At 56.2% G+C, this 27,359-nt stretch overlaps 1 protein-coding gene across 3 annotated transcripts; it reads left to right on the forward strand.

The window, feature by feature from the left end:
- The first annotated feature begins 884 nt into the window (after positions 1–884).
- GGA2 (golgi associated, gamma adaptin ear containing, ARF binding protein 2) lies at positions 885–27,359 on the forward strand. 3 transcript variants are annotated; one of them, XM_074322990.1, is made up of 17 exons: positions 885–1,070; positions 7,052–7,136; positions 7,860–7,935; positions 8,739–8,837; positions 10,143–10,266; positions 11,440–11,543; positions 13,568–13,648; positions 14,100–14,237; positions 17,014–17,095; positions 18,918–19,043; positions 19,730–19,849; positions 20,133–20,161; positions 20,516–20,649; positions 22,201–22,358; positions 24,777–24,946; positions 25,767–25,877; positions 26,340–27,359. In XM_074322990.1, the coding sequence occupies exons 1-17, from the start codon at positions 980–982 to the stop codon at positions 26,448–26,450; spliced, it is 1,839 nt and encodes a 612-aa protein (XP_074179091.1). In that variant the 5' UTR covers positions 885–979; the 3' UTR covers positions 26,451–27,359. The 3 variants fall into 3 exon arrangements, with proteins under 3 accessions (XP_074179091.1, XP_074179092.1, XP_074179090.1); XM_074322991.1 differs by lacking the exon at positions 885–1,070 and adding an exon at positions 3,470–3,491; XM_074322989.1 differs by lacking the exon at positions 885–1,070 and adding an exon at positions 5,543–5,810.

Here is a 27,359-nt window from a genome sequence, read left to right on the forward strand (position 1 = left end):
TGTCTGTACTTTTTGCCTTTGTGTAGGGATGGGGACCCCCAGTCCCCACAGCTACCTCTTACTGCTTCCACTGTATGTTTGGCTATTCAATATTTGTTGGCACTAGTGTGCTGGGAATGATTCTAGCTACTGGGGATCTAGGAGCGTAGGAAGCCAAATCCCTGCTTAGGTGAGTGGGGTGAAGCAAATCCCGGAATACAGAGAATCGGTGCTTCACAGGAAAGTTGTGCCTGGGCTACACCGTGCTCTTCTACTTCCCAGCCTTTCCTGGTCTTGTGGGTCTCAGCTCTGTTAATTGTAGGTCATTGATAGCAAGGTAAATAATTTTTGTCTAAAGACATGCAAATTAGTTTTCTGCAGCTCCTAGCGTGTCCATTGGCTCATGTGTTCCAACATTCCTTTGTTCTGTATAAATTGCCTCTTTTCTGACTTTTCTCTTTTGGATGGATTGTAGCATCTACTTGGTCTCTTCTTTAATTAAAGAAAATATTTAACACGTGTCCATTTCACAATGCGCAAGAATGACTTTTTTGGGGGGAAATGATCCTTTTACAAAATAAGCAAGTAAATATCTAGTACGCGGACGGTGTAATGGGTTCTGGATGAACTAAAGCAGAACGCGGAGGGAATGAAAATGCTAGAAGAATTATTCGCTATCCGAAGTTCATATTGAACCGGTTGCATGCAGTGTTTTGGCTGGCGAGCCTGCCCTTGCAGGACCACGGGGCGCTGGCCTTGGGGGATTGGTGGCGTGATCCGTTTTGACCCGGTGGCTTGGAGGTGGGGGGCACCTCGGTGAGGCAGCACCCCCCACCCGGCGCCTGCGCGGAGGCGGGGCCTGGCGGGTGGGCGTGTCGGACAGGCCACGCCCCGTCACGTGCGGCCCCGCGCTTGCCGCGTCGGCAGCCCCGGAGCGCGCCAGTTGGCGGCGGCAGCTGGAGGCAGGGGCGCCCGCGGCCTCCGCGGCGGGGCCAGGCTCATGGCGGCGACGACGGCGACAGCGGTGGCGGCGGGGACCGAGTCGGCGGAGGGGTCCCCGGGGCCGGCGGCGGCGCTGGAGCTGTGGCTCAGTGAGTAGCGGGGCCGCCCCTCGGCGCGGGGCCAGCGCCGCACGTGAGGCCCGGCTTCCCGCTTCCCGGCGCCTTTCTCCTGGGGCCGCGGCGAGGACAGGGGGCGGCGCGGCCGGGAGGGCGGCCCCGGAGTCACTCCGCTCGCCCCGCTCCCGTCCCGGTGCAGAACCGCGGACGCCGTGGCTCACGGGTGTCGCGCGTGTCGCCAGTGCCCTGCACGGGGCCAAAGCCCCGCAGCCATTGTTCATCCCCACGAACGTCCCGCGAGGCGGCTGCCATTGTTCAGCCCGTGTGAGCGACGAGGACCCTCGGACGTGCGGGGACTCGGTGGTGCGACACGCGCAGCCCCCGCGCTCCTGGGCGCTGGGCGGGGGGCTCCGTCTGCCGCCGTTGTCTGTGCGCGCGGGTCCACTCGGGCCGGACGGCTGCTAGTGGTCGCGTCTCCTGGAAGCTTGACACCGTCCCCGGCGGTCGGCCTGGTGCCGTCCCCGGGGGACCGAGGAGGGATCACCGAGAGGCAGATGAAGAGCGTTCCCCGTGTGCTGGGCTCTGCCAGGTGCTGCGGACCCAGAAGCGGAACCCAGGGTCCTCGCTCGCGGAGACGTGCGTAGTGGGTCCCAGCCGGTCCGAACAGGACTTGGTTAGGAGGCGCAGAAGGGCGCGTTTGTTTACGGTGCGGCGGTAGGAGCTGGTTGGTTTTCCCGGGGACAGTCCCAGCGGACACAGCATTTGAAGGGACAACGGAGGCGACAGCATTTCAGACACAGGACACTAACTGCATGTGCAAAAGCTGGGGGTCAGGAGGCTGGAGCCTTCTGGGCACCAGGAGGTCGGTAATGCTGGGGTGCAAAGCCTGAAGAGCCTGGAAATAGAGGCTGGCCGGGTAATTGGGGCAGCGCTGCCAGGGGCTTGAATGCTGCAGGAAGGAGTTTGCAGTTGATCCCGTGATGGGAGGTGCGTTGCAGTTTCAGCCAGAGAATCTGTGGTCAAGTACACCTGTTACAAGCGTCGCTTGCAGCCTTGGGGAGCTGAGTGGCCGGCGGGGAGAGTAAGGCTCTTTTGGTTGTGTGTAAGGGGCTGAAGTAGGACACACATTGCAATGGAGAATAGAAATTAGGAGCAGGCTCGCTAGTCCACGGACTGTATACAGCCTGATGTGTAAGAATGGGGGCCAGAGACGGGGAATCGGGGGTAGACCCCGGGTGTCAGGCTCTGATACCTGGCTGGTTGCGATGGCTCCCCTGTGAGGAGAAGCTAGCCATCGAGTGGTGGAGTTTGGGTGCTTGTGGCTGTGGGAGAGACGCTCTCCAGGCAGTCGGTCAGCCCCCGGGTGGGGAGAGCTGGAGGTCAGCGTGGGAGTCCTTTCATGGACAGAGAGCCTGTCGAGGTCTGCAGATGGAGTGTGGAGAACCTCAGCATTTAACAAGTGGATGGAGGGGCGGCCGGTTAGCTCAGTTGGTTAGAGCGCGGTGCTCTTAACAGCAGGGTTGCCGGTTCGATCCCCACATGGGCCACGGTGAGCTGCGCCCTCCACAACTAGATTGAAACAACTTGGAGCTGATGGGGCCTGGAAAAGCACACTTAAAGTAAATAAAAGTTTAAAAACAAACAAATCATTAAAAAAAAATGTGGATGGAAAAGAGGCCTGAACATGGGAGACAGCAGACACGGGGAAGGGGAAAGATGGGAGGGTGGGGTGTCCTGATCTCAAAGGAGGGGTGTAGCCGGTAGGTAGTTTGCTGCTGAAAGATGGAGTAGAATGAAGAAGGGGGAACTGGGGCAAATAAAAGGCTATTAGTGAGATGTCTTGGAGTTAAATGGTGGGGACAGAGGTAGCTGAGGCCTGGGAGGGCCATAGGCTTAGGCTGGAGTTGCCAAAGGGTCAGGGGGGCTGGGTTAGGAGAGGTAGAGGCTGGCCCAGGAGGAGCAGATGCGGGAACTGGGACTTCCCGAGGAACTGGGACGTTGTTTGGGCTGATGTGGCCCCAGAATTGCTAGCTCTTCCAGTTTTTCATCCACTGCTAGAACTTACATTTTTATGTGAACTCTCTTGACTTTTTAAAAGCTGGCAACTACTCTGAAATAGAAGTTTGCCTGGTGCAGCCCAGGCGTTATTAATCCGCGGAGGTGTAGCCTCAGGCCACCACCTTTTTTTCTTTTTAATGGTGTTTGAATGTGAAATGATGGAGAGAGGGTAGCCAGGGGGATTCAGATGTAAGGGGGGGGGGGCCTTTTCCTTGCAGGCCCCTCTCCACCTGATCTTTCCGGGGACTACCCCTCAGTTCTAGGTCCTTTGTTCAAGCCATCGGAGAGGGAGTGCCGACAGGAAGGGCACCTTTTGTTTTCCTGAGTGTTTGGGGAAGGAGATAAGTGCGACTGCACATGCAAATGAGTTCGTCAGTAACCCCACCCCCATGCCTGGTGAGTGTTTGGGGCTGAGGTGTAAGAAGGTGGGCGTTGGGAAGGACTGGTGAGAGATGGAAGGAGCCCACCTGGACACTTGGGGACAGGGTGGCTCACCCTCAGCACTGTTGACATTTGGGACCTGATGATTCTGTGTTGTGGGGGCCGCCCTGTGCATTGCAGGGTGTTGAGTGGAGCCCCTGGCCTCTACCCACCAGATACCAATAGCACCCAACGTCTTAGTTGTGAAAGAATCCACGAGGGAGGTAGAAATACAGAAAGATTTACCAAAGAGGAGGGTCGGCTGGGCAGCGTCTACTGGAAACTACTGTGTTTGTTGAGTCTTTGTTTCAGCTCAAGCTTTATATTTTCTAACTAGGATGTAAATTGGACGTAAATTGCTTGGGCCTGTAGTGGAATTTTCTCCTGAGTTCGGCTTTGTCCATTGGGGTGGGGGAAGGTGCGGTAAAGCTGATTATCGCAATCTTTGCATATTTTATGTAGATTTAAGTTGAAGCAGGGGCGTGGATCCCATACAGATGCAAAACCTTTTTCTAATCACCAGGCCAGCCCAGGGCCGAAGGAAATAGAAACATTGAAACTGGTATTCCGGTAAATGTAGAGGAAGCAGAACCATTAAGGCCTAGCAGAAAGCAGACAAAGAAAGAAAAGAACTTTCTAAAGGTCCCAACCTAAGTTACATTTGTTAAATTGAATTATACCGGCGGCCCGAATCTCAAAATAGAAGATTTAGTGCCACTATTACAATCCCCTGTCTCAGCACTCCTGGTCATGACGACCAAAATTGTCTCCTGACTTTCCAAATGCCCCCTAGGGGAGAGGGGCAGGGTCACCTCTCCCCTCCATCCGGGATCCTCTGAGTCTGGACCTGGGGGTGTTGATTGGACATCAGAAACCGGTCCTGTAGTCTTGGTGGTTGTGTGATACCCCCACCCCGCCCCCCCCGCCCCCACACAGGAGCAGAGAAGGTAAACTATGGTTTAAACCAGATTTGCTGGGGTGGGGTGAGGTGGGGCACCAGAGCTGGTGCAGTGGCCGGACAAGGCACAGTTTAGTATGGCGGGGGCAGGAGTGGAATTGAAGGAATGCCATGAGCCCAGGCTGGACGGAGAAGGACGTCGCCTCCGGTGAGGTCTGAGGACGCTGCGCTCAGGCCGTGACCTCTTGCCTCCCTCCGCGAGCCAGGCAGCTGTGTGTGTGAGATGGGAGCGCAGTAGAAACGCGTGCGTCTTAGGGCTGCGAGGTGCAAAAGGGCTTGTGTACACAGGCGTAAGGAGAGGCCTGGCCCTGAGCGCTGGCTGCCGTTGTTTTGAGTGTTTTTAGCTGCAAGTGGCAGAAAACAAACTCATATTGGCTTACCAAGACAAAAAAAAGAAAAACAAAAACATTGGACCTGGGGAGGCGTCGCCCCCAGAGGAGCCCCAGGACGCTGTTAGTAGACGCTCCTGCTTCTGTGCTTTCTAGACCCCCCTCCATCCTGTTTTGGTCAGTGTTCTGCGTGTGTAGCTGCCTCAGCCCTGTTCACGCAAAGGCTCCGGCTCGGGCTTTACCTGAGCCCCCTGGTTGGCAGCGGACGCCTGTGTGGCCGTGTCCAGCTGTTACAAACAGTGGGTCGTCTGGCTCCATGGAGTGCAGCGCTGGGAGTGCAGCTGGGAGGCAGGAGCCTAAAGTCCGGTTCTCTGAGTTGCCCAAGCGCTGAGCCCGTTCTTTTGGCGCCGGCATAGGACACCCCAGCGGTGGGTCTTGGGCTTCTCAGCGTGGGCCCTATGCGGGTTGGGGTGCACCTCCTGCAGTGAATGCCGTTGAATTCCAAATGCTCCCTGAGGCGACTGTTGCCCCACAGCCTCAGCCACCCCACCCCCCCGCCCCCGTCCGGGGCGTGATCCCGCTGGTTGGGTGGCAGCTGGTGGGAACCTGATTCTGCCCCCTCAGGCTGAGCCATTTTGCTCAGCTGGAGTAGCAGCCCTTTTCTTTCTTTTTACTGGTTTCAGGGTGTACAACGCAATGTACTAGACGTGCACACCCTCACACAGTGGTACCCCCCCCCATCAGCTGTTTTCTTAATGCCTCTGGACTGTAGCCAAGTCAACGCCTGCAGACATTGCTTTTGTTACAAGCACAGTCTGTGGCCTGTGGTCTGTGGCCGCTGCCCCAGTGCTCGCTGGTCGGGGCCCCAGGGCCGGCGTAGTCCTGATGGGCAGGCAGGGAAGGCCTTCCTCCAGTTTGTCCCTGGCCGAGCCCCCTCTGGCCCCTTGCTGCTCCTTGGGCGATTGGCGCCCCAGACCTGGCTGTTGCTATGGCGCCGTCAGGACAAAGGTGAGGGCTTACGGGAATTGAGAAACCCATTCCTTTGTCGCCTTTTCTCCCTTAGAATGGAGTTAGTGGGTGGGAAGATGGGTCATTACAGGTCCTTTGCGTCTCACTGTTGAGCTGGGGAGACACATGACTTCCGCATGACAGGCATGTGGCTGCAGTTAGGAAGTGACACTCCCGGTGACTAGACTTGAGTAACCAGAAGGGAGGAGAATCATTAGGGGCTGAAACCAGCAGGGAGGAGATGGAAATCCGTGGGCCTTGGACACATGCGTGACATCCGAAATCTGTCAGGACCAGCAAGATACTCGTTGAGGCCAGGACAGGCTGGACAGTGGGGAGTTAGGGGGAGTTAGGGCTCAGCGACTCCTTTGAGAGCAGGCGTTCTGGTTCCGTCTGGGTGGGGACCCTGTGTGTGTCCGTGTTGGGTTGCTGGGTGGCAGTGTGGGAGGGGAGGGAGAAGCTGCTGGCACCCAGCCCCAGGAGCCATGTAGACCCCGACCCGTGTCCCAGGGGGTCGGGGCTTGTCCGTCCGTTGGCCCGTGGCCTCGTCAGGCTTCTGATAACCGCCGTGTCCGGTTCCGCCTGCCCTGCTGCCCTGTGGTGCTCAGTGTCCACGGATTTCATCGGAAGGCGGACTTAGTGTGGCCGTGCAGAGGACGCCCTGGGCCTGGGCCCCTAGAATGTGTGGTGGCGACAGGGACAGTGTTTGGAGGACAGAAGGCAAGGAGGTCCTCTGGTCAGGCAGACGGGCAGGCCGCTGACCACGGAGAGGCTTCCTGCACATGATGGTCGGGGGGTTTCAGGGCACCAGCTTCAATTCGGGGGCTCTTTAGAGGAGGTGGGATGACCCAGGGGGGCCACCACCTGGAGCCTGGGGTATAGGTGCTGGTCTTCTGTCACAGCTAAGAAGCTTACAGGTAACCCCCCAGGTGCTGCCCACTGGCCGTCCTCAGCCAGGGCCATAGGCGGGGGGCCTGACAAGGGGCGTGAACCCTGCACTGGACGTGGCAGTAGCTTGTCCCCCACTATGCCTGTTCATTCAGTGAGCAAATATTCACTAAGCCCATGTCATGTGCCTGACGTGGTGACAGCACAGACGTGGTCCTGTCCCTTTCGGCCACCTGTCCACTGTCCGGTCCCCGAGAGGTGTGATGGCACAGCCCGTGGCGGTCCTAGTTTTGGTGAGGGAAGGAGATGCGTGTTTTTTTTTATGCTGCTTTTTTTTATTATTTTCTTGGCAGATAAAGCCACAGACCCAAGCGTGTCAGAACAGGATTGGTCAGCGATCCAGAATTTCTGTGACCAGGTGAACACGGATCCCAATGGGTAAGGTCACCTTTACACACACGCTCGACTCTGGGGACACCTGATGAGTGCACGCCATTTTCTCTCCAGACTGTTCTAACCACTAGGCTTTCTTTCTTCCCTGAGGATGTACTGACAACATAATTTTTTTAGAAATAGCAAATTCATGTGGTTTTATAAAAAAGAAAAACAGAACAGTCCGTTTGTGACGCAATTATTTAGAAAACCTGAAATAGTGTCTGGCACAGTACTGCCTGAGTGGGCCAATAGCAGGTCGCGTGTCAAAGAGCAGTGTGTTCTCTGTAACGTCACGTAGTCTTGCCTGAGAAAGGCAGCGAAGGGTCAGATTCTGTTACCAACACCACTGAACAGGAGCCGAAGCATCGAGTCGTTATTCCAGATGTTTGCTTTGTCTTGCCGAGTAGTCAGCTTTTTGGAACGAGCAGAGTTCCATCACACTTTCTACTCTAGTGTGTGCGTGCCAAGCGTGTACTGTCCGGCAGGCCGGCCTGTGCTGCCCGGTGCCGGGTCACCTTCAGATCTGGGCCTGCCTGCTCAGCTGGAGCCTTCTGGGGGGGGGGGGGGTCTGTGCCCTGGACAGCGGTGGCTGCAGGACGGGTGGGTGGGAGCCGGCCTGTTCAGAGCCAGTCCGTCCCAGCTCTGCTGTGGGAGCCGAGCTGCTGCTGGAACAGAGGCCTCTCACCCGAGTGCTCAGCCAGACGGGGTGTCTTTGTTTCCCCGTAGCCCGACCCACGCGCCCTGGCTGCTGGCCCACAAGATCCAGTCTCCGCAAGAGAAGGAAGCTCTTTATGCCTTGACGGTGAGTCCGTCTGGCCCCTGGGCCTCGGCTCCACTGCCTGCTGGGTCCAGCCCCGTTTCAGCATGGGGGTGGGCGGGGGCTGCCAGGTTCATCATCACGGCCCTGAGAAAGCAGGCACAGGGAGTCTGGGCTCCGGTGCCATCCCCAGTCTGTCACCCTTTCTCCCAAACTTCTGAAGAGCAGCCCTGAGCCTGCTTTGGGAGAAGGAAGGGAGGCTTTTCTTTTCTTGCCCTTTATAGACAGACCAGGGTTGCCAAGGGCCCACAGGGCCAGGTTGGTGACATAAATGAGCCACTGGTTAAAGACCCGAGTCCTGGGAGCACACAGCCTGTGTAGGGGGGCGGCTGCAGCACGGGACCAGCCGGCAAGTACCAGGCCTGTGAGGTTGGCCCATTGGTGGTAGAAGTCCCTGTTTTGCAAGAGACACCATAAATCCAGCTTTTTATGTGAATTCTGAATTTTGCAATGTTGGTGACTCATTTGAAATGCCCCTTGAGTGGCAGTAGGGAGCCCGTGACTTAGCAGCTCTTGGGCCTTACTACCAACTGTCACCTGTGTCACCTGCCCAAAGGGTCTCGTTAAAAGGTGGGGTGACCTCAGGGGCACACCCCGCTGAACTGTTTCCTGGGCACAAAGCTGTCGCCTACAGCTGCTTTTGTTCTTAGCCTGAGAATGTCCCCTCTCTCCCAAACCTCAGTGTCCTATAGTCGTAAGGAAACCTCGCCCCGGTTCCAGCAAGTGCTCAGGTGTGAGACAAGCCTGGAGTCAGGGGCCTGCCCCCCGTGGGGCCCGTGTCTGTGCAGGTCCTCGAGGTGTGTGTGAACCACTGTGGGGGCAAGTTCCATGGCGAGGTGGCCAAGTTCCGCTTCCTGAACGAGCTCATCAAAGTGCTGTCCCCGAAGGTGAGTGAGTGAGGGCCTGGCCCTGCACCCCGCCCGCCCCGCCTCCACCTCCCGCTCCTGCCACCCCCTGCCCAACAGCTGGCTGGCTGGCACGTGGACGCAGCCTGCAGGCTGCCCAGCCTCTGGGGCAGCTCACGGAGGAGACCTGCGTGGGGAAGGTCACCCTTTCCTCTGCCTGGCCTGGACGGCGGGTGTGCTCAGCGGCTGGTCCCCACCCTCGCTTGCTCGCCTCGTCCGTCTGTCCCTGAAAGGGCCTTGTGGATGGGTGGCCTGGACGGGACGCAGAGCTCTAGCCTGGAGCGCAGGTTTCCTGGTGGAGGTGCTGAGAGACACCTGGTGTCTCTCAGTTCATGTCACTTCTTCCCTCGTCCCCTGTCCTTCCTGTCCTGGAACTGCCTTGGTCCCGCCCTTCACGGGTGACCGACACGTGGGGAACCTTTCCGTGCTGCTCCCAGCAGCTGTGTGCTGCGGCTGGATTCAGTTCATCCCGCCAGTTCCTGCCTCGTACTCGGCTCGGGCCCACCTGCTCCCCAGGTCTTTGCTCTCTGCCTCCCCCGCTCCCAGCATTCCCTAGGAAGACTCAGCCCAGGAAGCACTGTCCTGACTGCCAGCTTCTCATTGTGTCCGATAAAAGTGCCCTCTGCTTGTGGCATCTGAGTTGGGACCACCCTCCCACACGTCATGTGTCCCAGCAGAACGCCCTGGGAGCCTGGTTTCAGAGCTTTTATCTGGAGTTACATGGGGCACGGTTGATGGAATCGTTGACCGAGTCCCTGAACTTACTCTCCAGCTGCACCCTGTCCTGGGCTCAGAATAAGGCTGAAAGTTCCAATTCTCTAATCATGTGGGTGGTCTTTTTGGAGCGGTCAGCCTCCGTCCCCCTGAAACTAGGTGCCCACCCTGCGTGGTTAGCGTCAACTCAGGGACGGTCCAAGGGGGCTCGTGAGTAACAGATTCCTATCCCTCGGGAAGTCCCAAGGGTTTGGGAAACTCTGCTAGGAACTGGGAAAAGGGCAAATATATTTTATTATTCCACTCGCCGCAGCCGAGCAGTGAGAGTCCAGTGGCTCTAAAATAGGCCTTTACACAGTGCGCTGTTTTGGTGGTTGACTCCTTGAAACCCAGAGGAACCCCGGGGCTGGTCACCATATGGGGGGCTCTGGATGTGCCTGGCACCCCGCCGGCCTCCCCACCCCACAGCTCGCTTCTCGGGGGAGGGAGCAGCCACCTCTTCCTGCTAGTGTGGGCTCGTTCTCTGCTGCGTCCCTTCCAGCTTCTGTAATTCTCGTTCCCCCTTCGTTTCAGTACCTTGGGTCCTGGACCACGGACAGAGTTAAGGGGAGAGTCATTGAGATACTGTTCAGCTGGACAGTCTGGTTTCCAGAAGACATCAAGATCCGGGATGCTTACCAGATGCTGAAGAAGCAAGGTCGGACCCCGTACTTCGCTGCGTTCCCTTGTCACACTCACCTTTCCTTCTTGTTCTTTGTGTGCTTTGAAGCTTGGTAAGCACTGGATGTCTCGTAGGGCAGTAGAAGCTGAGACAAATAGTTTTAGTCCCCCGAGATGGGAGCCCCTTCCTTCTGGTAGGCAGGAGCTGACCGGGCGTTGGGGGTGGCCACCCTCACTGCAGCAGATCCCGCTTCTTTGGGGGGGGGGGCAGTGTTCTCTGTACCCGCCTAATTCCCCTGCCGTCCTGATGGTAGGTGGGCCGTCCGTACCTGTCAGTAACTGCTAGGCCTGCTGGTGTCGTCGTCTGCTCTGAGTTAGGGGCTGGCACTGCGTCGCTGGTCTTGGTAGGACCCTCTTCATCCTGTCCCCCAGGGGCACAAGGTTTCCTTTCTGTTCTTTCCAGCTGCTGCTCTAAGGACTGCAGGCTGTGTTGTCCCCCCAGCAGAGAGGGATGGGGGGCGGGGGGCGGGGCACAGGACAGAGGGAGACAGACTGAAGTGCCACATGGTCTTGCCAGGTCACGGTGGCCTGTAAGTAGCTCTTAAAAACCTTAGTGAATGATCTGTATTGCTGTTGCCTCCCAGCTGTCCTTGGAGGCACGTCTTTCCTGGGATTTCAGGTCACTTGCCTGTTGACCTGTGACCTTGGCTCTCTGATGTTTCGAGAAAAGTTGAGGTTGTAGGCTGCCTAGCATCGTGTTGTTGTTGGGCTGCAGTGGTGGCGGCCCAGGTCCTTCTCTGTGGCATCTGGAGTCTCCGCTGCCTCTCTGGGCTCTGAGAGGAAGGAACTGGATTCGGGGGAACTGGTTTTCCCTGTCTCGGCACTCATAGGACCTGTGTGGGAGTGACAGTGACTCCTGGGCCCAGGGAGGTCATGTGCCTGTGTCACGTGATCAGTGCTGTCACCGTGTAAAGCCCACGGCCGGCTGGACGAGGCCCTGCTTCTCTGCTCCCATGTCATCGGCTCGCATGTCCCTTTCTTGTCCTTGGATGCTCCCGAGGGAGGATGGGGACCTTGGTCATACCCGGGGTGCATCCCCTGAAGGTGGCTGACAGATTTGCTAGTGAGACCCAGAAACCGGGCTTTCTACGGCATCCTGCTGGAGTCCATGCATACTCCTGTCACTAACTTCACAAATTTGACGTTTCAGGAATCATAAAGCAAGACCCTAAACTACCAGTGGATAAAATCTTGCCCCCACCTTCTCCCTGGCCCAAGAGTTCCATCTTTGATGCTGACGAAGAAAAGTCAAAGGTAAGAAGAGCTCCTGTGACCTCGGCGGCCACCTGCAGTCTGTCAGACCCGTTCTGGTAGGGCCTCCTGCAGTGTTCCCGGGAATGTCCTCTGACTCCTGAACCAGTGTGTGGGGGGATGAATGGGGGGGTTGGTAGCTCTCTGTGGAGCGTGTTCTCATGCGTGAGGGGGCGTAAGGTGTCAAGGCATGGAACTAACTCCTGGTCCTTCATGAAAGGCGATTGCATTCACAGACTACAAAGTGGGAGAGTGAAGAAAGCTTTTATTAAAGCTAGAAAGAGAAGAAATGCCCGTGGCAGTGTCCAAATATGACTGCTGCCTCGGGTTGTAAGGAGAGAAACACCAGCGGGGGTCGCGGGGCAGAGTCCAGAGTCTCAGGGGACAGCTGCACCTAACTCAGCTTTTTCTTGTATATGAAGGGGGTGGGGGGAGTCAGGCAGGCAGGTTTGGGGCTGACATCCTTCCTGGGCTCTGGTCTGTTTGAAGATGCTGTTATCTCCGGACTCGGCCTTGGCCAGTGAGTCCTGGGGCTTTAATGTGTCACCAGTAAAAACTGCCAGAAGTTGTAAATTGGATTCCAGTATCCGGGCGCCTGAGGATTAAGAAATGGCTCTTTCCCAGGTTAGGATGTTGTTGGTTAACAAGTTATGGGTGGGCTTGAGAAAGGGAGCAAACAGGTCTTCAGTTATCGGTGAGGGAGAAACAGAGAGAAAACGAGCCCTCCTGATACTCATGTAACTGCAAACAAAGTCTAGCTTCAGGTGGCTGGATGGCGAGCTATGCGGCGAGTCACACTGCAAACTGGCTCAGTCTAACCGCGGTACTCATCCCCTGAAGTTCACCCTTAACGTGGGCTGGGTGTTTTCATCGTGGATGGGCCAGGTGACAAACGCCACGTTCTTTGTAGCCTGCATCTTGTCTGTACAAGTGCTCCTGTGGGAAGAGGGCACAGGAGGGTAACCCAGGGGGTAGCGTGCGTGGTCGGGCACGTGCTGTGGTGCTGGCGGGCAGGGTGGAAAGAAAAGGATTGGCCGGATGTGGGCTCGGGTCTTTTTAGAGCCAGCAAACCTGAGCCTGCCTACCTTCCACTGCCTCAGCCCGTGCTCCTCTGACATCAGTAAGGAGAGGGAAGGGCAAGGCGGGAGGTCGGAACCGAGGCCAGGACCCCTGATGACCCTAGAGCATCTCCGAGTGGGAAAGGGCCCTGGGGCGCCCGTGGTGGCAGGGCTTGGGTGTCAGTCACTCAGCTCTGCCTCGCGCAGGAGCAGGAAAGGCCCAGGCTGCGGGTGTCACACCGTCACCTTCCTGAGGTCACCTTCCTCTGCAGCTCTCAGCTGTGCCCGGCCGTCGGTGCCAGGCGCTCGGTGGCCATTGGGTCACTCACTGTCGGCCGAGGAGCAGGGCTGCTCCAGCTGTGGGCTCCCTTTCTCTCTGGCTTCTCCTGCTGGGGCCGGACGATCGCAGAGGGTGTGGGCTCCTGAGAAAGGAGGAGTCCTGAGGCCCCTGGGAAAGCTACTGCCCCAGGGCTCAGTGTGCCCGTCCTCCTGCCATCTGCCAACAAAGCCTGAGTGACTGGCACGGGCCAGGCCTTGTGCTGGGCACGGGGAGTAAAGGGGACAGGACACCCAGGCCTGTCACACGTGGAGGCTGTGGTCCAGCGCAGCCAGGGGACATTTGGGCCCAGTGGCTTCCTTGAGGGAAGGCGCCGTCCTGTGTACTGGGGTGTTTCCAGCATCCCGGGTCTCTACCACTAGGTGCCAGGCGTACCCCCAGTGTGACAGCCAAGATGCCTGCGGACTTTGCCAGATGTCCCCTGGGGGAGATAGCCCTCCACCTCCCTGCCCCACTGATCCCAGGGGTGTGGGCTGGTCGGAGCTCGGCCATTGCTGTCCGGTTGGGAGGATTTGGTGAGGATGCACAGAGGGTGTGTGAGCTGTTACTGCTGCGGGTTCTCCTGTGGCTGACGCTGCGCCCTGGCCATGTGACACGAGGGTTAGTGTCACCTGCTCTTGTTTCCGCTTCAGCTTCTGACACGACTTCTGAAGAGCAACCTCCCTGAGGACCTGCGGGCAGCAAACCAGCTGATCAAGAGTCTGGTCAAGGAGGTAAGGGGTGGGGTTTTCCAGTGGGTTCTGCAGATCCAGCCCTGGACGGGTGCACGTGTGTGTGTGCGCGCGTGCGTGCATGTGTGTACCTGCTCTGCAGTCTGGGCACACAGACTCTGGGAGAAGGGAGGGCCCCTCGTCCCTGAGCCAGGAAGCAGCCACGGCTCCCCGAGGGCAGCCAGTGGTGACAGAGCGGGTCATGCCCTGTGTGGCCCAGTGACTTCTGTCCAGGGCTCAGTATTTCACTGCCCCGTTGTCTGTCTCAGCGACGGGTGCTGTGTGGACAGAGTCCAGGTTTGGGGTCTAGTTTTGGGGTTCAGAGGAGTAGGTCCCCAGGAACTGTGGGCTCTGAGCACCGTCCTTGTTCACTGAGCGCCCCCTCCCGCAGTGCGTGCCCCCTGCCCGGCCTGGCTCGGCCCCCTCCCGCCCACACTGTCCTTTCCCCCTGAAGGAGCAGGAGCGCTCAGAAAAGGTGTCCCGGAGAGTGAGTGCCGTGGAGGAGGTGCGCAGCCACGTGAAGGTGCTGCGGGAGATGCTGGGCGTCTACCGCAGGCCGGGGCAGGCCCCCCCGGACCAGGCGGCCCTGCAGGTAGGTCCTCGGGGGCTGAGGTGCTGCAAAGGGCACGTGTGCAAAGCGCACGTGTGCAAAGCGCGTTGCAAGTGTTTTCACACCTATCCGTCCTCGCCGCCGTCGTCACGATCAGGACAGTACACAGGCCCCTTACTTTGCCCCCCCAGATCTCCTGCCCCTCACTCGGCTCTGCCTTCCCTCCCTGCTTGTGTCCCTATCCACGAATCTGCTTTCTGATCTCATGAGTTTGTATTCCCTAGACTTCTGCTAAAATGGAACGATACAGCGTGCGCCCTTGTTTGGGGGTGGGGGGGCGTCTGGCTTCTCCCCCTCGACAATTGAGCCCATTCGTGTACGTATCCACCGCTTACTCCTTTGTGCCCAGTGGCATTCTGCTGTCTGCATGCACCTCGTGTGTGTGCCCGCTCACCTATTGACGGGCACCTGGGTCGTCCCCGCCTTGGTGGTGATGAATCGGGCTGCAGGATTTCCTGTGAACGTGCAGCTTCTTTTGGGTAAACGCCAAGGTGTGGGGCGCCTGGGTCACAAGGCTGAGTGTCCCCACGTAACTTAAAGCAGCTGCCCAATGACTGTGTCAGGTGCTGTATCGTGTGTCCTGCTAGTGAGGGAGGCGTCCAGTTGCCCACGCCTCACACATCCAGAGATCTTCTCTTTAAAAATCACCTTTATGGAGAAGTCACGTAACAAAAGCAGCCATCAGCCCTGTCTGACTAGAACCTGTTCATTACCCCTAAAAGAAACCCTGTCCCTGTGGGCGGTCACTCCCCCCCACCTGTTCCTCCTGCTCCGCGAGCCCACTGGTCTGTTTTCTGTGTCTGGTTTGCCGGTTGGGACGTGTCATGTCCGTGGATTCACAGCACGTGGCTTCGTTCACCAGTGCGGTGTTTGAGGTGCGTCCACGTCACGGTGTGTCAGTCCTGCGTTCCTTTCTGTGGCTGAGGGACGACCCCGTGTGCCGCCTGCCTTTGTTTACCCTTCTCAGCTGGGCCTTGGGTTGGGTTCGCTCGTTGGCAGTCACGGGGATGCTCTGACCGTCCGTGGACGCCTCGTGTGGATGTGTACAAGGCTTGAAGTCCCCCGGGCGTGTACCCTGGCGTGGACTCGAACTTTCTGAGCAGCTGCCAGGCTGTTTGCTGCGTCCTCAGTGCCAGGTTCCAGTTTCTCACGTCCCGCCGACACTCGTTTGTCTCTTTGGTAATGGCTGTTCTAGCGGGTGTGCAGTGGGACCTCACGGTGGTTTGGGTTGTGTTTCTCCTTTGCTTTAACTTGAGTTTTCTTGTGTGTATTGGTCACGTACATATTGTCGCTGAAGAAATGTTTGTTCGAGTTCTTTGCCCATTTTTTAATGGGGTTGTCTACTTTTGAGTTAACAGAGTTCTTTATGTGTCCTGGATACAAGTCCTTTTTCAGACTGTTTTCTCCCATCCCGAGGGTTCTTTTCACTGTCTTGACAGTGTTTTGAAGCACAAGGTTTTAGTTTTGAAGTTCAGTGTCTCTTTTCTCTGGTTGCTGGTGCATTGGTGTCACGTGTAAGACAGCGCCACCTGGTGTCGGCAGGTGGTGGGGCTTCCGTGCCACCAGAGGCTCTGCCTCCCTGGGTCTTATCTGCAGCCCAGCTCTTGCGCCTCCTGCCCAGCAGAGCAGCCTTCACACAGGTCACCTGTCCTTCCATGTCACAGTCTGGAGGAGAGAACTAGTCTTTCCCCAGTTCCAAATTCCTGAGAGGAAACTCTGGCCAACATGGCTCGTGGGTCTACCCCATCCAGTCAGCAGTGACGGGCTGGGCAGCTGTAGAGAAGACCGGGCTGGCCTCCCTCAGTGGCTGGGCGGGGTCTGTCCTCAGAGGATCGGTGGCCTTGGGCCAGGCGGACGTGCAACGCCGGTCTCCCGTGGTCAGGCTGCAGCAGATTTCCTCAGGGAGGTCGGCATTTGGGCCTTTAGACAGGCCGGCTTCCAGCCAAGGTGGCAGCCAGCTACGCATGACAGCGCCACCTCATCAGGAAACAGCCTCGTCTTCATAATGGGTGAAGCTGGTGCTGGGAACCGTGGCCTCCTGACACTGAACCCGAGAACCCGGGCTTGCCGTCCACCTGAGACGCCTGGCACCCCTGCTCTCCCCACCAGGGGCTCCTCCTTTTACTTTTACGGTGATGGCAGGTGGGAGCACAGCCGGATGTGGCCTTCCGTGCGGAGCAAAGTGGGAGGAAGGGGCTCCTTCCTGCTTCCTCTCCCCGACTTGGCGGCTGGATGTATCATTTCAGCAACGCTGGGCAAGGGGCTGAGTGTAAAGTGAGTTAGTAACGGAGCTCCCTGGAGGGAAGGTGGCCTGAGGCGTACAGGGGCTGTTTGTCCCCCTACAGCATGTGGAGGGTGAGATTGGAGCACGCTCCTGGGAGGACGGGGATCAGCTTTCCCAGCTGTTGTGGGGCGTGAGGGTCAGTTCTGGGGGAACTGCTGGGGGAGGGCGGCCCTGGGGATGTTGTGACGGGGATGCCGGCCTCAGACAGCAGGGCGCTGGGGGTCGCCGCATGCTTTGCTGGGGTCATCCTGTTGCTGAAGCTCGAAGAAGAGCGTGCTGTACACAGAGATGGTGGCTGCTCCTCTGGGTGAAGGCCTTGTCACCGTTTATTGTTTTAAAAAAATCGTGCAATTGTAGCCCAAACTGCTTCTGAGCCTGTAGCTGCCGTGTTCCTTCCAACTGCAGCCATGGCTTTGGGGCCGACTCGGGAACGCTGTAGGCCCAGGGCCTCACCTGACACAAGCTCGTTCCCAGGTCGTGTACGAGCGCTGTGAGAGGCTGCGGCCCACCCTGTTCCGGCTGGCGAGTGACACCGGTGACGACGACGACGCTCTCGGTAAGCTGTCCCTCGGCCCAGGTGGGCGCGGCCGCCCGCTGCACCTGTGCTGCCTGGAAGGGGACAGCATGGGCGTCAGGTGCTCTGGCCACTGGCCTGGGAGGGAAGGCATGGCCTGCTTTCCAGAAGGATCTAGGCTTGAGCAAGAAGTCAGCAGCAGGCGTGAAAGCGTAGACGGGGTGGAATCTGCCATGTAGGTGGGGAGTGAGGGGCGAGAAGAAGGGCAGGTCCGTGGAAGGCCCGAGGACGCTGACCGTCCCACACACCCTGAAGCAGCTGCCCGGGGTCGGCTCAGGTCCCCCAACCTGCGTGAGTGCCTTCCGGGGCGGGTAGGTGACCTCAGGATCAGGAGGCAGGCTGATGGGGGCTGCAAGGGGCAGTGCAGAATTTTCATACCTGCACGTAGGTAATAAAACGTTTTAAACTTGATTATGGAAAATCTCAAAGCACGTGAGAAGGGGAAATAATGGGATAAGCCCTGTGTGCTCTCCAGCTGTTACCAGCGACCAGCTCGGGGCCGGTCTTTAGATCGTGGTCCACCTGTATACCCCCCACCCCCACTTCCATTTTGAAGCAAATGCTGAATATTACAAAGTAATGACCCAGTCAGTGATCAGGGAACGGCGTTTTTCTCTCTCACCATCTCGCTGACCTTCCCTGGTTTTCTCTGTAACAGATTGTTCTAAATCAGACGCAAAAGAAAAGCTGTGGTTCATTGACGCTGAACTTGATGTTAGGTCGCTATAGCTCAGGTCTTCATTGGGTTGGGTGGCTCTCTGTTCTTCATCTCTCCTTGTTTCTGGAAGGAAGAACTTGGCCTTTGACCGGTAGGGTTTCGCTGTCTCAGTTTTCTGATGGCAGCCCCATGACATTTAGCGAGCTGTTCTCCTGGTATTTCTTACACATTGGATCGGGGCGCTGGATCAGATTCAGTTTCAATTGGGGTGGGGGCCGGGGGAGTAAGAACACTTCATGGGTGGTGTTCCAAAGGCTCATGGGATCTGCTTCTGTTTTTTTGTGATGTAATTATTGTCTAAACTCGTATGGTTTTCTCTGATTGCAGTGAAGTCAGAGGTAATCAAATTTAAATTTTTAAGTAGCTTGACATCACAAATAAAATACTTGCGAGGTGACCTTAACGCCACAATGTTGGTTTGCAACCTCCATCCAGTTGAAAAATTGGCAGGAAAATTTGGTTGGTCACTCTTGGGAAGGAGCCTTCTGGCCCTCTGGCCCGTGGCCCCTGCCCTGCCGCTCTTCTGTCTAACTCTCCTGGAGAGATTTTTTTGCAGGTAGACGAGGCTGTGAGGTGCTCATGGAAATCCAGGGTGTGTTTGATACTTTCAGGACATTTCGGTGTGGATCTCAAATCTACCTCAGAAATACTTGATCTGTACTTAGATTGTATAACATTTACAAGTGAAAGGTAGATTCGTGTACCAGTCTGTCCCCTGCACACTCGAAAGCTTTCCAGTAACTGAATAACGTATCAGAAACGTCTTGAATACGTTCACACTGACAAAACAGCTTTCTGCTTTCATTTTAGATTAATGAAAGTAAAGTGGTAGTTCCTCAATTGAATGAGCCACATTTCAAGCGTTGGCCATCATGTTGGGCTGTGCAAACTGAGGTGACAACGTTGGGTTTCTGCCGCGCCCTGAGAACTGAAAGCGTGGGGATCACAGGCTGAGGGACTAGTCCTGGTGGGGCCTGACCACGTGACCTGGGGGCGGGGCCCGGTGACAGCTGCTCTGCAGCCCGGCTGCAAAAAGGCCAGAGGTGGTCGGTAGCCAAACCAGGGTCCTGCTTTTTCCCTCTTCAGCGGAGATCCTGCAGGCGAACGACCTCCTCACGCAGGGCGTCCTGCTGTACAAGCAGGTGATGGAGGGCCGCGTCAACGCGGGCAGCAAAACACCCCGCCCCGTGGGAAACGTGCCTGTCCCCAGAGGTACGTGCAGGGCCTGTCCCCCGCCCTCTGCCTGCGTGCAGCCTGCCGATCCTGGAAAAGAACGGGTCCTCAGAACGTTCTGGGTCACGGTGTAGAAATGCGAGAATGTGCCCTCCTCTCTTTCCTGAGAGCTGGTCTTGTCAGCCAGCCTGTCAGGAGCTGCCTCCTGAGCCCAGTGCAGGCTGCATCCCAGCCTTGGCTGTGACAGGAGGCGGCGGCTATGGTGCCCCCAGGGTTACCATCCTCGTCATGAGCGCCCCCTTAAGGGAGCTGGAGGCCAAACACGCTCTTCAGGGCTTCCTCGTGCCTCGCCAGCCGCCTCAGACTCTCCTGGAATACTGGTTAAAACGCAGATTCTCCGGTCCCCGCCTGTACCTTCTGCTTCAAGACTTTGGAGCTGGGCCTGGGGGTCTGCGTTTTTCTCCCGCTTCTCCAGAAGCCTTCAAAGGGCTCTGAGCTGGGGAAGTCAGCCTGCCGCTGTCCATGGTGACGATCGGCAGAGAACCCTGCTTGCTGGGATGGGCGGGCTGCCTCATGTTCTATGTGCCAGCTGAGGTGGAATGTTCTGGGGGCTGTGGAGGCTGGAGCGATGGGATGTCTTTTGATGGGCAAGAGGCCTGAGGGACGCCGACAGGCATTGAGTGGACCTTGCCCTCATTCTGATGGACTTTCTTACTGTTCTCTAGTCTTGCGGAACCCAACAGGCTGCGTGGGGAACTGCCTGATTGACTTGGAGGCAGACAGTGGGTCTGAGCAGGCTGGCACTGGGTCACCATCGCTGCTCCACCGGGACCTGGCAGCCTTAGGTGAGGGTGGGTGTGCGGAAGAGCCGGCCAGAATGACCCGCCCAGGGAGAGAGCAAGCCTCCTCCCCTTGGGCAGAAGATGCCTGTTTCTGGTGGGAATCGGGTACCCGGGGCGTTCATTGAGGTCCTCTGCACTTAGTCCCAGACTTGCCATGGAGGACAGTGAGTTTGGGTGACTCGCTTTGTCTAGGCTTTCTCGGGTTCTAGAAAGGGTGGGCGTGGTGGCGAGCTCCAGCTCACATCAGGTTGAGTTACTGGTCTGCCTGTCTGCTCTTTCCTTCCAGGACTCAGTGATGCTCCAGTCACCAACAAGGTAAGGAAGCTCTTCCTCGGGCCACAGAGGAGAGGGGAGGGGTGTCCCCAAACCTCCCTTCAGGAGCGCAGTGCCGCCTGTGGCGGGCGGAGAGGGACTGTAGCATAGCCCGATGGTGCGTGCGGAGTGGAGGCCGAAGCCTCTTCTTTTCTCAGCTCAGCTCTGGTCTGGCTGAGGCCCCAGAGGAGCACAGCGTTTCTCCTCATGCCCCTGCCCTCATCAGGCGTGCCCAGATGCCTGCGTCCTGAAGGTCTGCTCAGTGGCTTTGGGGGGGCCAGCAGCGCTAGCCGTGGTGTCGCCATGGCTCATGGGCATTCGTACCTGGCCTTATTTTAGCCTTTCCCGGTTTGACAGGCTGCCGGCCAGAGTTGCTGTAAGGAGAGGCAGAACCCCCCTGCCCGGGCACTGCCAGCTGCTGGGGTGCAGAGCCCGTCTGCAGACAGCAGCCTGCTAGACGTGCTGTCCTCACAGCCACCGTCGGGCTCTCTGTGAGTTGTGGGCAAGGGGTGTGGGACGGCTCCTGTGTGCAGCTCACGTCATTGCACCGGGGCCTGGGGCCCTGGAAGCCGGCCACAGGCCTGTTCCCCTGCCCATGGAGGGGCTTCTGAGGTGCCTCCCCTCTTCCTTGACTCCCATCCTGAGTCAGGAAAGGGCACGCCTTGGCCCGGCCCTGGGAACAGTTTGCTCAAGGACTAGCAGCGGTAGTGATGGTTTTGCTGTTTGTAGGGTGGGTTTTGTGTTTTCCTGATGACGCTGTCATTTGAAACGAAGCAAAATATCACTAGAAGTAATTAAAGCCCCACGTATCACCCTCTAAGGACAATAATATTCCTTCACTTTTTTTCTGTCCGTGCAGTAATACGTTATTGTGGCTTATTTTTGCACAAATATGGGTCATACTTTACATACTCCAATGTGGTGTTTTTCATATCACATAATATCTTTGGCACATTTCCATATCAGTTTGTATAAATTTGACTCATTTTGTTCTAACAGTTGTATAATAATTCACACACACATAATACACATATACGTAATCATGTCCCTCTTATGGATATTTCCATAGCTTCCACTCTGAAGGCATGTGGGGGAGCGTTTCTATAGTGCAGATACCTAGAGGCAGACATGCTCTGAGCTGTGAGTAGCAGGTTTCCGGGCCCCTGTCCTGTCATCGCCGGAAAGGTTGGAGCTGTTTGCCTCTCCGCACACAGCCTGAGGCCCGTGTCCCTGGCGAGACCACAGGGCTTGGGGGCAGTGCTGGGAGGTCACGGTGGCATCTGAGGGCGTTTCTTTCCAGTTCACTTTTCCTGACCACGCGGGGGTGGGGGTTGAGCAGTCATCATTCAAATTTTGGTGAGTTCCTTTTGTCTGGACTTTAGTTTTCTAAAATTGTTTTCAATTTGTCTTCCAAATGGGCAAAATCATAAAAGGGTACGAACGAGGTGGTCAGTGTAGTTTGTGTTACCGTCTTCCTGGCTTCTGTCCCTCTAGTGATCTCGTATGGGGGGTGGGGATCTTAAACACTTTGTAAGCGGGCATTTTCCCGCCAAATTGCGTCGTAACGCGGGGCTTTTTTGACATTTTCTCGCCAAAATTAGACTTTCTGTAAAATATTCATATCTTTCGATCTATTTGATATTTTTCTATGAAACTTTCAGTGTTTTAGTTTAAAAAGAGGTGCAAAATATGTGTTATTCTCGTCTCCCGCGCTTTGGTATAAAAAGCGATATGACGAGTTTACTCGTTTCCTGCAAAAACTGTGTTAAGAGCTCATTTATTGTGTGCATACTCCACTGCTTTTCAGACATTTTCCCATTTCATTCTCATGACAACCCTGTGAGGCAGATAATAACTAGATTATTCCCGTTTTAGAGAGGAGAACACTGCGGCGTAGGTTAGATTACTTGTTTGACGTCATGTACCTTTGAGAGAGACACACACATTTCTTTTTTCCCCTTCTTTATTCTTCGGAAAGCCTAATCACACGTTCCTTGAATTCTCTATTTTTGCCAGTCTTGATACCTTGCATTTCTTTGCAGGAATTACATTCCACAGAAAAGTATCCCTGAGGACGTCCCACCAGGTACTAAGTCCTCCCCAGGTTGGTCCTGGGAGGCTGGCTCGTCGGCTTCGTCCTCGTCTTCCCAGAATACACCTCTGGCTCAAGTGTTTGTCCCTTTGGAGTCTGTGAGGCCCAGTAAGTCCAGTTTCACGCTTTTTCCCCTTTCTTTGTGTTTGATGCCCGGCTCTATCCACTCTGGATTCAGAGGGGTGGCTCTTAAACTGGGGCTGATGAGTGGTTTTGCCTGGGCGCAGTGGCTTCCTGTCTCTTCGCTGATACTTTTCTTGATGTGGTCTCTGCCTTTGTGTCGACGCTGAGGGATATGGGCAGGTAGAGTCCGTGGGGCTGGAGTCCGGTTAGGGACACGATGTTCATGGGGATGCAGGAAGGGAACGTTGTGTGTGGTCTGCAGTGACAGAAGAGGTGGGGTCCAGGAAGGGAAGGCTTTGGCTGCTGACCCTCGTCTCGGGGTCCCCATCAGAGCAGGCACATAGGTGTAACCCCCTTACAGAGGAAAGGAGACCGGACGCTAGCCAAGTGCACTCAGCACTAGTGTGAGCAGCAGCGACCGGGCTTCAGATCCAGGGCTCCGGGCCCTGCCCAGGCTGCTTCCAAGGCCCTGGAACCAGGCAGAGGACTTGGAACAGCCAGTGAGCAGGGGGCCGTGGCTCACGTGCTTGGTTCGCTTCTGACGTAAAAAGAATCCACGTTCAGTGCTCATTGCCGGTGTTGGTCACTGCGCTCTGGTTATAAAACGTTCACGTTTGAGGGCACTGGGCGAAGGGTGTGTGGGACGAGCTCCTCTGTTAGTTTTGTAACTTTATAAATCTGAGACAACAAAACAAAAGCAAAAATTAAAGTGTTCAATGTAGAAGTTGTAGAAAAGATAGACTAGAGCAGGAAATTGGAATCACCTGTACCATTACCAGCCAGAAGTGGGAGTTCTGTCGGTGTCTCAGTGCACGCTCTTATCCACGTACTTACGTACATACCTATGTGTATCCCCGAAAATAAGACCGCGTTTCATATTCAGTTTTGCTCCAAAAGATGCATTAGGGCTTATGTTCAGGGAAACACGGTATGTACATACATTTTTTTAATTAATCGGCACTGTAGTACATACAGACGGGTTTTTCCTGCTTTCATTACTGTTGTCGGCCATAGCATTTTTTCATGCCTTTAATTGTTCTTCAGAACCTTGATTTTTTTTTTTTAAAGGACTTTACTGGGGAACAGTGCGTACTTCCAGGACTCCCCCCGCCCCCCCAAGTCAAGTTGTTGTCCTTTCAGTCTTAGTTGTGGAGGGCACAGCTCGGCTCCAGGTCCAGTTGCCGTTGCAGGGGGCGCAGCCCACCATCCCTTGTGGGAGTCGAACTGGCAACCTTGTGGTTGAGAGCCCACTGGCCCATGTGGGAATCGAACCGGCAGCCTTCGGAGTTAGGAGCTTGGAGCTCTAACCGCCTGAGCCACCGGGCCGGCCCTTGATTTTTTTGTTTGTTTAATGAATTCATACGTTACATCACTAAACAGAATCACCGTCACTCCTTGAATTCCTTTCTGAAGGGTAATCAGGTGCCAGCTGTTTGCTGTTACAACCACTGCTGCAGTGAACATGTCTGGGTGCCCATTTTTTAAAACTTCACTGCTGGGTGTAGACACTTAAAAATTTATAATCTGCATTATCAAGTTCGCTTCCAGAAAGGTTCTCTTAGCCCCGTATTGCATGGGTAGCGTCAGTCTTTTGAGTCTTTGGCAGTTGCATTGTTAAGCTGTATTTTTATATGTGCATTTTGATAAGTGACGTTTGATACAAGATAAGGATTCGTGAAAGTGTTTTTCTGCATCGTTAGCCAGCTGTCTGAAGCAGCCACTGATTTATTGAACCAGTCACTGGTTTTGAAAGACGTGTCTTTAAAGTGTAGCTCATTTGGGTCTATTCTACACGCTCTGTCTTATACCACTTTGCTTGACTGGGTGGTTTTGTTCACATCTGATACGAGTAGCCTTACCACCCTCTTTTTCAATGGTTAGTCTCATGGCTTCTTGCCCCCAAAATTAACTTCCGAATCATTTCTGAGCTACATTAAAACAATCCCTTTAGGAGTTCCATTAGAGGATGCCAGTAAACCTTTAATTTGAAGAGCTACCCTGTTTTTATAGCTTTGTGAAGCATAAGGCGTGTGTGTGTGTAGACTTATACACAAGAGACCAGAAGGAAACAGGTGCAAATGTTAACAGTGCTTCATTCTGGCTAGAATTAAGGGGGTTTCACTTCATTCTTCGATATCCTGTATTTTCCATGGTTTTCATGCATTATTTAATCGTCATCTTGTCTCCCTTTTGAAAAGTGTGGTTCAAAAGAGGAACAGGTAACGTGCGGGACAACCAGGTGCTGGGGGAGGCCGGCTGGAGGTCACAGGCGCCCACAGGAGCAATAGGCTGGCCCTGTGCCGCTGCTCCGGGGGGGTCAAGTGCACGTGCACGGGCGGCTCTGAGCCGGGCACGGGCAGCAGCACTCACCCCCCTTCTGGTCGGTCGGTCCTTGTCTGCCAGGCGACCTGCCTCCCATCATCGTGTACGACCGCAACGGCTTCAGGATTCTGCTGCACTTCTCTCAGACGGGGGCCCCCGGGCACCCCGCGCTGCACGTGCTGCTGCTGACCTTGATGAGCACGGCCCCCCAGCCCGTCTGGAACATCTCATTCCAAGTGGCCGCGCCAAAGGTCAGTCGCTGAGTCCCGGGTCCTTTGCTGGGAGAGAATCCTCACTCAGTAGTGGAAGATACGATTGGCTCATTTAACTGGGATTCCTGCATGTCTGGCTTCAGGTCTGGCTGGACCCAGGTGCTTTCTTAGCTGATTCCTTAAGAATCTCTCTTCCCACCTCCTGACTTTGCTTTTCTCGGTGACCCCTGCTCTTGACAGACTCGTCACAAAGCAGGAACATGGCTGCCAGCAGCTCCATATCACATGGTCCTTAACCCCTTTCTCTCAGAAGAAGCGTTGCCCTGGCACCAGGCTTGTGGACTGATCGCCCAGGAAGGGGCGGGGGTTGGCCCTGGTGGGCTGGGACCAGCACTGTGTTTGGGTCTGTGCGGTGCTCTGGACAGTCTCGGGACTGGGTCCACCCCTTTCCGGGGGAAGTAGAGCCCCCTGATAACAGCCATACCAGTATCCCAGGGTCGGGGAAGGGGCATGTCCTGAAGGAGGGATTCAATGCGGACAGAAGAAGGTTTCATTCTCTAGGCCACCTGGTGATCATGTGGGGCGCGTACTGTTTGTGCTTCTGTTTTATACATTAGCAGCCCAGGGCTCAGGACGGTTAGTCGTTCTGCCTAACACCACAGAGCTAGTGAGACAGTTGGGATTCAGTCCCAGACTTGCCCTCGCTCTTCCGCTGCCTCTCCGTCGGTGTGGAAAGGAGGCCTTTTGGATCCTGTCGTCTGTCGTCTGTCGGGTTATGGTCAGGTGCTTGTGGCCACCTGCTCTCCCCCATGCGACCTGGTGTGGACCAGGAATGACTTGTTTGTGTTGGGTCTGACAGTCAATGCGAGTGAAGCTGCAGCCGGCATCCAGCACGAAGCTCCCTGCCTTCAGCCCTTTGGTGCCTCCAGCTGTGATCTCGCAAGTGCTGCTGCTGGACAACCCACACAAGGTACGTTCTGGTGTCCGGCAGACGTTAGGGAGCTGGGCCCAGCTCTGGGGGGCAGCCTGGTCGCTGGACAGGGTGGGTGGAGGCCTGGGCTGATGTCTCCGGTTGTTGGGAGTGCTGGTGGCCTGCCACCCTGCCAGGGTCTGTTTTCCCCGGGGGCTTTTGGAAAGAAGACCTGCCACCAGACTGTCATGGCTGGGAACCAAGGGAGTGACAGGCTCCCTGCCTCTGACCGGGGGAGGTCGTCCACTCCTCTGCGGCCTCTGAGCAGGAAAGCCCAGCGCGGGAGGCTCCTTGGATGTGTGCCCGCCTCCCTGGTGTTTGCAGCCCCTGGGACCCAGGCCCAGCTGGGCTGTTGAGCCCGGGAGGCCCCCGCCTGGCCTCCATGGGGTCTGTTGGGTGGGAATCTTGATTGGGCTGGCTTTCGTTGATCCCACTAATGTGCCATCTCCTGTCTTTGCCCAGGAGCCCATCCGGTTACGGTACAAGCTGACATTTAACCAGGGCGGACAGCCTTTCAGTGAAGTAGGGGAAGTGAAAGACTTTCCCGACCTGGCGGTCCTGGGTGCAGCCTAACTTGCCCAGACACCCTGCCAGTCCAGGGTGGGCCGTGCGACTGCCGTCTGCGTGGGACCGACCTTGGTGACCGCGTGCAGTGCCAAGAGTTCTGTGCATGCTGACTAAGACACTGTGTGTGTGTGTGTGTGTGTGTGTGTGTGTGTGTGTGTGTGTGGTGGGGGACTCGGGGGGGGGGGAGCAGATTTGGGGGGTGCAGTGAGAACTGCTAGGCCTTTCTGAGCACCATCTGCTCCAGTCACTTGTTTCTGCATGTTGGGGGGCACAACCTGATTTCCTTGCCCAGGTTGGGGGTCTTATTAGCCAAAGGTGTTGTGGTTGTTGTTTTGTATTGTTATCTTTTCAATCATCCACTCTGTGCCTTGTCGGCCTTTGAAAGTCTTGGTTGCCCCCGGGCTGCTGTTCTCAGGGACCTAAGAAGGGGCCTGGTTGGCCTTGGGGCCGAGAGTGGCTCTGGGACACTGTCTTCCAGGAAGACCTCGGCTCTCTTTCCACTGGAGCGCTGCTTGTTTGTGCTCAGGAAGACCTGAGTGGAATGCTTGCTGCACTGCTCGTTCTCCAGGCGAGGGGCCGCCACGAGTCCCGAGGACCGCACTCGGGGGCCAGCCTGTCCCTTACCACTGTGCCTTAGCGTCAGCCATAGGGGGACCTCCAGGGCAGGGAAGGCAGGTCCCGTGGGTTGGGCGGCCTGTCTGGGCCCTCAGGACGCTCATTCTTGGTCCCAAGCATGAACTCAGCCCCGTGGTGACACCGTGCCACTCACTGTCAGTCGTAGCTGGCAGGCTCCCCTGGTCTGTTGCCTTCACAATCCAAGATGAAGAACTGATGCACATAGAGAGGAAAAGCGTAGCACTGGTTTCAGTGGCGACTGAAGATCGAGTCACCCAATAAATACCTGTGTAGCAAATA

The sequence above is a fragment of the Rhinolophus sinicus genome, linkage group LG18 (genome assembly GCF_036562045.2).
Source record: "Rhinolophus sinicus isolate RSC01 linkage group LG18, ASM3656204v1, whole genome shotgun sequence".
Lineage (NCBI taxonomy): Eukaryota > Metazoa > Chordata > Mammalia > Chiroptera > Rhinolophidae > Rhinolophus > Rhinolophus sinicus.